The 12,852-nt window shown below is 35.7% G+C and overlaps 1 protein-coding gene across 3 annotated transcripts in view; it reads right to left on the bottom strand.

The window, feature by feature from the left end:
* Nucleotides 1-12,852, bottom strand: part of LOC150089885 (WD repeat-containing protein 89) — a 150,237-nt gene that overhangs the window by 108,529 nt on the left and 28,856 nt on the right. For all 3 annotated transcript variants that reach the window (XM_090368884.1, XM_090368885.1, XM_090368886.1), the window contains exon 2: nucleotides 7,119-7,290. In XM_090368884.1, the coding sequence (XP_090225010.1) occupies nucleotides 7,119-7,252 (134 nt within the window). In that variant the 5' untranslated portion in view covers nucleotides 7,253-7,290. The remainder of the gene's footprint in view (nucleotides 1-7,118; nucleotides 7,291-12,852) is intronic.

Genomic DNA, 12,852 nt, shown 5'->3' with positions numbered 1-12,852 from the left:
TATGGATCATATCTGCTAAATCACAGATATGGTCTATGGAAGATGTGGAACAGAATTGCACAAAACACAAAACTAGTTCCAAAAATCACCAGCAGAGGCAAAATTTTCATTGCGAATAATTACCCTGTTACATGATCTGCGTAGCTATATGTATTACAAATGAAGAGTGTGCCATTAACAATGGTACAGTAATACACTGATGAGCCAAAATATTATGACCACCTACCTAATATGATGTTGGTCCTCCACATGCAGCCAAAACAGCTCGTACCTGGTGAGGCATGGATGCTACAAGATTTCTAAACGTGTCTTGCAGTATCTGGTACAAACACGTAACCAGCAGATCCTTTAACTACTGTAAGGTCTGTGGTTGAGACACTGCAGATCGGAGTTGTCTTTCCAACACAAACCACAGATGCTCTATGGGATTGATGTCTGGGGAATTTGGAGGATAGGGCAATACCTGAGTCTTCCTCATGTTCCACGAACCAGTCTCGAACAATCCGGGTGGTATGGTATGGCGCATTATCCTTGATGAAAGACGGCACCGCCAGAGTAGAAGACCGTTGCCATGAAAGGGTGTACCTAGTCAGCAATGATGTTTAGGTAGGTGGTAGACGTCAGAGTGCCTGGATTGTACGTAACATATGGATCATATCTGCACATGGATGACTGGATCCAGGGTATCCATTCAGAACATCGCCCAAAGCATGACAACGCCGCCACTGGCTTGTTTTCGCCCCATGGTGCATCCAGGTGCCATCACTTACACAGGTAAATGATGCACATGTACCCAGCCATCCACATGGTGCAACAGGAAACGTGATTCATTGGACCAGACGATCTTCTTCCAATCACTCAAGGTCCAGTTTCGATGCTCACATGCCCATTGTAGGCACTGTCATCGGTGAACCGTGGTTAGCATGGGCACTTGGAGTGGCCTGCAGCTACACAGCCTCATTTTCAGCATGGTTCGATGTACTGTGTGTGTTGTGACACATTACTCCTGTCATCAGCATTTCAATTACTGGCAAGTTGCGCCACAGTTGCCCTTCTGTTGCCATGCACCATCTGGGAGAGCCTTCGCTCACTTCGAGCATCGATGGGCAGTGGTCATCCAAAACCTTGCAGACAGTTCGTGGGTCCCCCCTCCTCGGACCACTTTCAGTAGGTACTAACCACGGCTGACTGTGAGCATCCCACCAGCCTTGCCATTTCGGATATGCTGTTGAATGTACATTAGATATTCTTTGGAATAAGTTAAATAATAACTTGACGCCGATTAATTATACGAAGCTTCCTATTAAGGAAATTTTTCACTTAATTAAACTCTTAGTTGAAGCCAACTATATCACCTTTCGAGACAAAGTATACAAACAAATTTTTGGTTTACCAATGGGATTAAGCCTGAGCGGTCTAATATCGGAGATCTATCTTTCAACAATTGAACATATACATTTGACGGCTTTTCTACCCCGTATCACATACTATGTTGTATTTAGACGATGTTCTAGTCGTTACCGATAGTAGATTATCCAAGACATTTTACATTTGTTTAATAATATTCATTCTAGACTCAAATTTACACTGGAGAGGGAGAATACAGATACTATGTCATTAAATTTTCTAAATTTCACGCTTACTCGGGATGCGAATAAAATCCAATTTAACATCTATTGTAAACCTACAAGCACCGGCATACTTCTGCATTATAATAGCTATCACCCATTCACCTACAAAAGATCGATTATCTTTAATCAATTTCTCAATGCTTATAAATATTTGACGACGGAATCTGCTTTCGGTTCAGAAATACAAATATTAACCAACAGATTCTTAAACAGGGGTAACCCATTTGCTACAATAGACAGAATTAGGGGACAAGCTAAGGATAGAATATAAAAAAAATACACCAACCAACAATAGTAATATCAAAAAATACTTTATTTCTGTCCCATACATTTAACAGTGGCATAAACAACTTAACAGATTCTTTAAAGATACCGAATTTAAAATTGTAGCCAGGACAACAGAAATTACACACTATACTGAACAACTGCTCGGTCCTTTCCTCATTCACAACACAAATAAATGACCTAGTATACAATATTTCTTGTGGTGATTGCAACTCGTCTTATCATGGTTCTATGCTGTTTGCTCTGAATTTTCGTGTTAATCAACATGCGGCCTCAGTTCGTGCTTCTCGTTCAGCAGTGTCAGAATTAGCCTTTCATGCCGTTAATGAAAAACATACTTTTTTATTTAAAAAGGCCAAAATACTTAGTGTCCAACGTAATTATATGAGACTATTAATCGCAAAAACTATCGAAATTAAATTACATGAGAATTCTGTTAATGTTCGCCAGCCATATCTAATCTCCGACTTATGGTCCTTTACACGCATGCGTGAAGACAAATAATCCCTATTTAAGTTCCGTGCTCACCCCTATTCGGTAATTTTCATTCCTGTGATCATGAAAATGATTGCACTGGTCGAAAAGCATCGTCAGCTTCAGGAAGGAAAATCGTTTTGCAATTTTTTTCATTAAATTAATTTTTAATTATTGTTAATTATTTCTTAACTGTAACAAAAGATTTTCGATTTTTTAATTGTTTTCATTTTAATTTCTGGAGAGTATCATATGGAAGTGTTCTATGTATCATATTGAAATAAACTTCTCTTATTCTTTTACAAATAAAACTATGGATTTATGTCTCTATAATTAGCCACTTAGTACATAGAATGTAATTACAACTGTATATTTATTACTCTCCTCATGTATTACTCTTTTTTGTTTTTTTTCATCTCTTTTCTCTCTGTATATATCTATCTCTTCACAAGCGACATCACATTCATGAGTTATGCATAATAACAAACGACTGCATTATTGCTGCATTGGAATAACTAAATACTGAACAAAACTACATTTAATCTATGAATTTCTTTTTTCCATATAAATTGTATGGAAAAAAGAAATAATAATTGCTATGTTTCTATTTGTCTGATTTTAATGAAATTTGTTTTAGAACAACAAATATTTTTTTAATAAGCACAAATACAAAATTTAATGAAAATCCACACATTGGGAGTCCCTTAGTTACATGCAGAATAGGGAGACATGAAGATAATAGGTGCTTAGCACATATATATTAGTAATGACCATATGGTGCCTATGGCTTATGCTGCACTAGGAAAAAAAAAAAAAAGAAAAAAAAAAAAAAGAAAAAAAAAGGAAAAAAAAAGAAAAAGAAAAAAGAAAAAGAAAAAAGAAAAGAAAAAAAAAAGAAAGAAAAAAGAAAAGAAAAAAAAAGAAAGAAAAAAGAAAAGAAAAGAAAAAAAAAAAGAAAGAAAAAAGAAAGAAAAAGAAAAAAGAAAAAAAAAAGAAAAAGAAAAAAGAAAAAAAAAAAGAAAAAGAAAAAAGAAAAAAAAAGAAAAGAAAAATAATAATAATAACTAGGGGGCTTTGTCCCCTGTTCACCATGCTCGCTTCTTTTGATAAAAAAAAATACTTACAGACACTTTTAACACTGTGCATTTCTCTTCCTCGGCAAAGAATACATAAATATGTTACATATGAAAATCAAGAATGGTGCCGCGTGGTCATGCTAGGTAAATGCGGTTTATCTAGCATGACCACGTTTAAACAGAAGCTTGTTTTACCGCAGTAAAACAAGCTTCTGTTATGTATTTTAGTATTTGTTAAGTATTACCACTTAACCCGCATCCCTCTTCTCCCATTGGCTGAATAAATATATTACTAGGAGGAATATTATTTTAATATATAGAAATATATTAAATAAAATAAATAATTAATTCATAAAAAAAAAAAGAAAACAGACAACCTATGTATTTCCCTCCTCCCGTAGGTAAGCTGACCTTTCTGGCTTCTGACCTATCCAACTGACCTTTGAATTTCCCCAAACTGTCACAGCCTCAACCACCCATGTAGGTAACTTATTCCAGTAATCAATAATTTGCTGGCTAAAATAAAATTTCCTGCAATCCAGTCTAAACAGCCCCCTTGTAACTTGCAATTATAGCCCCTAGTTCTAGAATCAACCATGAAAATTTTATTTCATGGTTGATTCTAGAACTAGGGGCTATAATTTCAAACATTTTCAACCATGAAAATTTTATTTCATCCTCATTTTATTTTTGCTGCTTAGAGCTTTAAACACCTCAAACAAGTCTCCTCTAAGGTGCCTAGTTTCCAAACTGTGCAACCTACATATTCAAAGTCTTTCCTCATATGGACACCATCTTGCCGATCTCACCAGGTGAGTTACTTGTTTTTGGACCCTTTCAAAAAACTTGATGTCTTTTTTTAGGTGTAGTCTCCCATACCCAAACGCAGTATTCCACGTGAGGTCTAACAATAGCCTTATTATATAATGTGATTATGATGTCCTTATCTCTACTAGCAAATGTTCAATAAATCATCGATAAGATGCCATGGGCCTTCCTTGCAACCTGTCTACAATGCTTGGAGGACTTCATGGCTGACTATATCGTAACTTCCAAGTCCCTTTCTTCCACTAATGACTTTAGTTCAACTCCACCAAGTGTACAGGTTATTTTGGGGTAACTGTTCCCCAGGTGCAAGGGGGAATTTATCCATTTTGTTGAATAAAAAAAATAGCTGCCACTTTTCTGACCATCCCTGAAGTCTATCTAGATCACATCATCTGCAAATTTAGACATCACATCCTCGATCCAATATCATTTAAGAAAATCAAAAACAGCAGTCTCAATACTGATAGAGGGTTGTAATAATAACAGTTTATCCCAACCCTCTGCCTCCTTCCCTGAAGCCATCTAAGGATTTTCCATGTGATTCCAACCTGTTCCAGCTTATAAAGTAACCACTCATGTGGAAGTGAGTCAAATGCTTTGATAAAATCTAAATAAAGTGTCAAAATTATTTTCTAAATTCAGCTCATGAGTGATCCTGTCAAAAGAGCTAACCAGATTATGTTAAACATGATTTTCCCTTTACAAATCCATGCTGTAGATCCTTCAGAATTCCATTTCTATCTAAACAATCCTGAATTCTTCCTTTGTTCACTGCCTCCATGATTTTCCTTACTACTTAAGTTAGACTTACCAGTCGGTAATTTCCCACTACACTCTTAGATCTGCCGTTATATATTGGCAATACATTGGCACTTTTCCAATCCAACGGAATCTCTCCTGAGTCCAGTGATGCTCTCATAAATAGCCTTAATGGTTCAATGCACCTGCCACCTCCCTTAAAATTATAGGGTATATGCCATCAACACCGGGAGCCTTACTTGCCTGTAGGTTTGAAAGTTTTTCATTAAATAATCATGTGAAATTTCAATATCATTAATTATATATTTTTCAACTTCACTCCCATAATTTCTCATTCACATAAAGGGTTTTTCTTCTGTAAATATCGATGAAAAGTAACTGTTGAGTTCATCTGCAACATCAGCTGGGGTATCTAATACTACCCCACATCTATTACATAAGGGTCCAATCTAATTTGTTCTTCTCTTCTTTGCATTTATATATGTGAAGAATTCCTTATCCCCACTCTTTGCTCTCTCTACCAGGATTTCTCAATCTGCCTTTGCCAGCCTAACCTTTTCTGTGGCACTATTACAGATCAATTTGTAGCTGTTATAGGCTTCAGTACTTTTTATTGCTATGTAACTTTTCCATGCTGTCTTTTTCTGCTCAAGTAATCTGGCAACTTCATTTTTCATCCAACTTGGAATCATCCTCATGGAGTATTTTTTAATAGTATATACACATTCAAGGCTTCTGTGATTAATTTTTAAAGGTATACCATAATTCAATTCCTTTGCCTTTAACTACTGCTACCTCTTTCTTCATTGGCACCTCCATAGCCAGGTGGGCAGAAGCAGCAGTGCATAGCACACGCTTCTTGATTAGACCGGGGTTCGAGCCCGTGACCACCAAAATACGGAGGATGTGGAAAGGTCACGGAATGACACCACTGCATATCCCCGGAGCAATATGGCCTTAGTTGCTAATGCTCCTAAAAACCAAATAACAACAAAAACTCTCCTCATTGTCCACTGTAGAACTCTGTGATCATATCCTACTACTGGTAGGTGCCTCCGTAGCCAGGTGGGAAGGAGCAGCAGTGCGTAGCACACACTTCTTGATTAGACAGGGGTTCGAGCCCATCACCACCAAATACGGAGGATGCGGAAAGGTCCGGGAATGACCACCGCATATCCCGGAGCAATATGGCCTTAGTTGCTAATGCTCCTTAAAAAAAAAAAAAAAAAAAAAAACCAAACCTACTACTGGTCCTTGTACTGTCAGCCCTATTATGTCATCTGGTTCATGGATGATGATCAGGTCTGGAATATTCTTTTCCTTAGTACTTTCCTTGACATGTTGATACAAATAACAATCATCTAGTTGATTTAAAAATTGTCCCCCATGTGAAGTTTCCTTCCAATTTGCTCGAATCAAATAGAGGCAAATTAAAATCGCCCCATATGTGAATGCACATAAAAATGTAACACCCATAGCAAAATATATATGTATTGTAATAATATAAGATTTGTAGTACATCATACAGGTGGCAAACACTAAAAGGAAATGCACTGAACACTGTAATTTTTATAGATGCACTCCTCTTATTCTAGCTTGCATAATTACATAAAAATTAACCGACTTAAGTTAGCTCTTGTTAAGATAAGAGAAGCACAGCCCAAAAACAAATTAGCATATTTACCATGACATTCTGGCTGTCATGCCATCATTGACTAATAGGAACAAATGTCTGAAGTCTGGTGTCTGCAAAGTTCAATTTGCAAGATACACATTAAATTGATGCTTTGCCTCTCTGTCTCAATTTTTCCCTTTAATGCCAACGCAGCCTTCTAGTATGACATTTTATCTTTATAGGTCCTTGACCATCATGAATTCAACACTTTTTACATAAATTAATATCACTTTGATAAGTCACAGCTTTTTCTTTTATTTAAGTAATTTTAAACTAATTAAGTTTTCTTCACCTATTTCTAATACCTAGTTTAAAAATAAAGCTATTGCATTAATACAAATAAGCAACAGGATTTCATAAAGACTGCATATATTATAAAGTATAACTTACTTATTTAAGTCCATATCAATAACATATACTTCTTTTGTCTTAGATAGTCTAGCATTCTTCTCCAGGGTATATGTATTGAATAAACTTTCTGGATTATGTTTCTTTTTAAGAGTACTTTCACTTACTTCATTCATTGCTGCTCTTGTGCTTTCCCCACCTCAATCACAATAACCTGAAATACAGAATAGCAGACAGAAAATTATTAGCAGACAGTCCAATCATAATGAGATATACTGTATATCAAGACTTTAAACAAATTTTATATTTTAATACAGTTCACTCTTATTTTACGTAAAATGATCTAAAGTATTAAGGAGAAAGTAAGGTGTTGCAATAAGATACCCATTAACAAAGGACACACTATTTATATGAAGGCGATTCAAATGAAAACTGCAAAAAGTTAAGGAGTTGTATTTCACATGAAAACTGTCAATCTTCAATGTAGTCCCTATTTACAGTCAACACACCTCCAATGCCTGGATTCCTTGAGAGGAGAAGTTTTGTAAGTGGTGTTGAAGCCATTTATGCACCACTATTTTGACCTCTTCATCTGATAACCGGTGGCATTCTCAAAGTGCATCGTTTAGTGGCCAAAAAATATGACAACTACATGGAGCCAAGTCTGCTGCATATGGAGGGTGGGGTGATACCTCAAATTTCATCTCCTATATTTGATTCACTGTAGAATAGGTGGTGTGAGGTTGGGTATTATCATGCTAAAGACTCAAACCTGAGACAACAAACCATGTTTCTTTTGAATTGCTGGCTTTAAATGGTTCAGAAGCATAACACAATATTTGTTGTTCATTACTGCTTCTACTTTCTCCAAATAATGCTACAGAAATATTCCTTTTTGATTCCAGAATACGGTGAGCAATTCTTTCCTAACTAATGCCAGGTAACTAGGTACCAACTTTTTTTCCTTTGGTCAAAGTGTGCCAATAAGTGGTTATGCTCTAAACTTGTGCATTTATTTTCTGATGCATAATAGTGTTACCAGGATTTATTTCCAGTCATTATGTATTTCTAAGAAGGCACCTCTTTCACACTCATCCAAGAAGTACATGCCAAATCAAAGTCATTGTTCCTTCAGTTCTGGTACATGCTTCACCATACTGAGCCAATGTTCTGTGATAAATTTCATGTGGTTTTATTCCTTCTGTATTCAAATATTGGATTACAGACCACAGCTCTAGCTTGGTGCATGATGGCAAGGGTGCTGCCATCTTGAAAATACAATGTTTTTAAATTGTGATAAATAAAACTGATGACAATCAGTTTTATTTATCACACAATATAACATAAGATTATCATCAGTTTTTAAACAATATGCATTTTATAATTGTTTTACAGTTTTCATTGTATATATACTAGGATGTTCCATCCCTTACTTGCCAACATAACGGTACAAAACAGTCATTGTAATGAATGTATTTTGAATCCTGATAAATGATCTACAGCAAATTCTGTATTTGGTAGGAATTATTCAAATAATAATTAAAAGCCAAATAAAAAAAAGTCAAAATGTATATTTATATCCCATGAACTTTTCAGAAATATATATCCACAAGTTCTCTGATACCTGCAATCAGAATTTTGATGTACAACTGAAATGTGTCAGAAGATTGCTTTCATGATTAACTATTTTCTTATGACATTTGTTGACTGTTGTAGCAAAGGCCCATTGTATGGCGGTTAATGGATTTCTCCATTATTTTAGAAAGAGTAAAAGTAAGTGCAATGAGATAATAGCTGGATGGGAGAAATTTGTCACCCTTTTTTTTAGAAACTGGCTGGATATGAACAAATTTCCAATCAGAAGAAAAAACAGCAGTGGAATATGAAAGTGTAAAAAGGCAACAGAGAAAAGGAGTAAGCTTAGAGCACAGATTTTGAGAACAAGTGGAGAAATACCAGCAGTATCTGTAGCTTCCTTGGCATCAAGATTGCTCAAAATTCTTCTGACATCCTTTTGGTGGAAGACCACAGGAGGCACTGAATGGAATATACTGGGAATGGCAGGAGATGGTTTAACAAGATCATCAAGACAAAATTTAGAAGAAAAGTAGGATATTGAAGATAAAGCAGGTCAGCTTTATCTTCAACTGGGATGGCAATAGAACTATAAAGTTTGAACAGACGTGGGAGTACCGATCAGCAAAAATTGCAGCCAATAGCTTTAGCAAGAAAGCAGAATGCTCAGCTGTTTGAACAAGAAACGAGTTAACTACTCTTAGCCTGCTCAAAATCTACTTGGAATGAATAATAAACTGCTTTACAATCGTTTCCAGCTTTGGTGGAGGCAGAAAGCAAACCTGGAGATTTAGATGCAAGCCAACTGTGATATACAACGTCCTTAGCACATTTATTGGAAAACCAGGGTTTAGGTAAAGGACAAGATTTTAAGGAGGAGTATGGAATAAATGATTTCATCCCTACAAAAATAATTTCACTGATACAATCTGAGCAATGACATCAGAAGATTTAAACTAGTAATCCAACCAAGGAAAAGAAACCTTGCAGATCATCCCATTTTTTAATGTCAAACAATATGAGGCTGAGAATGGCCACAAGAGAAAGACTCCACTGGAGAAGAGATAATCAGTAAGTTGTGAAATGAGGTGCCTGAAGGACAACTCACCTTGACTTGGAAGTTTCATTTGTGAGAAAAAGACCAAGAGTATTAGCTGTGTAGTTAAGATTGTCCAGTATCCTGGTAGGTAAATGAACAATCTGTATGAGGTCATTAGCAATTGCAAAAGCCTAAGCATCTTGTCCAGCTGTGCCCGTGCAACTAGAAAATGGAAGCCAGCTGGAGTCGTGAACATTATAAAATCACCAAGAAAAATTACTCACTGTTAGGAAAGTCGGAATGGAGAGAGTCAAGTTTGAAAGAAAGGAAGTGAGAGTTCCAAATGATTAGTGGAATTTAGAGAATAATGGCAACAGATGAATTTGATAGAATGGCGTAGAGAGATTTTAAGCCAGAGAAGATCAAAAAGAGGATATTCTAAATTACTAAGTCTCTGACAAGGAATATCAGAGCAGACATATGCACAAGTACCACCTTTGAAATGAAAGGAATAGTACAGCAAATAATTAGGACAACTGGGATGAGCAGTTGGCAAGAAAAAGTAAGTGACACTTGGCAGACTGTACATGGAAGTGGACATCATTGAGATTGAAATTGTGACCACATATATTTGTGACAAGAACAAGTAAGTGTTTAGGAGGTTCAGATCTTTCTTCAGATAAGTTTGTGCCATTAGTTTAACTATTCATGATATATTCATGAAATAAGGAAAGGGGAGGGCATGTTATATGAATTAATGGTATGTGGATGTCTTTTGTGATATTCTTTCCCAAATGGACAATCACTAATACTCAGTTATCTTGATATGTTAAAGTTGTGGCATTCAATGGTCAGCTAGACAATTTTTTCTTTGGAGACTGAAGAAAAATGACGTATATGTTCTCTCATTATGATAGATATAAAAAAGGACACGAAACTTTGCAAGAGTTACAAAATGTATCATACCAGCATCTGTAACCAAGCTGTTTTTAAATATCCTAGCAGTGGTTATGAAGGATCAGGTGACTTATGCAAAAAAAAGTTCTGCACATTTTTTGTTGGTTTAAGATTAATGACTGAAACTTTCTCTACTGTCCTATATAGAGACTCGGTTTTAAACAAGTTGTTTTTGAAGCAATATTGATGGTTTTCATAGAGTAATTTCATGAAAGAACCTGACAGATGCAGTGCAACCCTCTCTTCAAATTAATTTTTACAGGCATGTGAAACTTCACAGGTGACATTCCTATTTTTGGATGCATCAAATGATTGCTGTTCTAGTTCTTCCACTTCCTAGAAGTAGCATTTTTTTTAGTTTATTTTCTAGAAGTAACAACAAAACACTAATGTATTTGTCAGCTTATAAAATTCCGCAGCGTGGAAGACTTAACCTAATTTTAGAATGGTAAATTTAAGAAAAAAAACTTTTGAAAAAAATTTATTGTTAATACAATGGAAACGTAAAACTCAATAAAAATAAAACCTAAAAGCCAATATACAGAAAGGTATAGGATTATTACTCTTATTATTTTAGTATTATTCAACTTCAGATTAATTACTGACGATCATTATTATCCTCATCCTCAACGTCATCATTATCAACATCTTCTTCACCTGTATCACTGTCACCCCTCATACAATAAATGATCTTCAGTGCCATCCACTGCGTTACTTATACCACATTTTTTAAAGGACTTGACCATAATTTCAGTCTTAACATCAATGCCATGGCTTCAGCACCCATTCACACACTTGTACAATTTGCTTGAGCGTGTACAGAGACTTGACCATAATTTCAGTCTTAACATCAATGCCATGGCTTCAGCACCCATTCACACACTTGTACAATTTTGCTTGAGCGTGTACAGAGAAGGGCAACAAGATTGGTGAGGGGAATGAAGGGATCCTCTTACCAAGAGAGGCTTAAGTTCTGCAAATTGCAATGGCTGGAGACTAGGCACCTGCGTGGTGATCTGATTGAGGTGTATAAGGCCTTGAATGGGTTGAACATGCTGAATTCTGATGGGATTCTTCCACTTGTTCAGATTACAAACCTAAGGGGGCATAAATTCAAATTAAGGAAAGTCAGATGTAGAACAGATGTGTGGAAATTTGCCTTTAGCCAGTGGGTGGTTAATTGCTGGAACAAACTTCCATCTGTCGTTGTGGAAGTTGATAGGTTAAATAAATTTAAGAAGGAACTGGACAAACATTTAGAGAGAATGGTTGTGTGAATTTTTTTTTTTTTTTTTTTTTGGCTGATGCTGCATAAGCTCATACACTTGCTTTCTTGCATCACATGCCACTACTACTACTATTGATGGACGTTTCACCCTTCCCGTAGACATCATATCATGGTTCCTCTCTATCATCCATTTATTCCATTGCTTCTGCATGTTATTCTTGAATGGCTTATTGATGCTAACATCTAACGGCTGTAACTGGGAAATTAAGCCACCCAGAGAATTACTGCCAATTTTGTGTTCATAATTTCTGCCAGTTTTTCTATGTTTTCAGTCCTAATGTATATAAGTACTTAACTGTCGGTTAACTACTATACGTTGACTCTCGGTTTTGTGGATGTGCTGTATTGTCCCATTCAGCTTATAATACGCAGGGCAATTTTTAAGATATTTATAAGGGAAAAAAGTGCATCTTATAAGGCGACAAATACAGTATATTAAACAAATAACAGTAAATTAAAAATAAAAGTAGTGTCATGCTGTTCTAGTTCAAAGAAATGCACTCTATGCTCTCTGATTTCTAACTTTCTAAATAAAGTATAGTTTTAGCTTTCGTAGGAATATTTTAGAGCATTTCCAGAATAATTAGCTAGAAACAAGCAACAGGAAAAACTGGCTTTTTCTTCCCTGCAATCTTCCTGTGTTTGTTTTCATAAAGAATCAGATGAGAATAAATAACAATTCTCCAGTTTTTTAGTTTTTATTTTTAATATAAAATTACCGAATCTTTTTATACATTAAGTTATATTCTAATCATTACGCATTATTAATACTGGATATCCTTTCACTGATAGTTGTCCTACCCAAGCATATCAGACAACTATAAATATGCTCATAGGCATTCGAGGAGACAGTAGTACAATTGTGAATGCAAAATGCTGTGATCAACAGAATTAGCAGACTTCCAGCATGGAATAAT

This window comes from Mastigoproctus giganteus, chromosome 2 (assembly GCF_048544385.1).
Source record: "Mastigoproctus giganteus isolate SK-2022 chromosome 2, ASM4854438v1, whole genome shotgun sequence".
Classification (NCBI taxonomy): domain Eukaryota; kingdom Metazoa; phylum Arthropoda; class Arachnida; order Uropygi; family Thelyphonidae; genus Mastigoproctus; species Mastigoproctus giganteus.
This window is presented reverse-complemented; position numbering and strand designations above follow the sequence as displayed.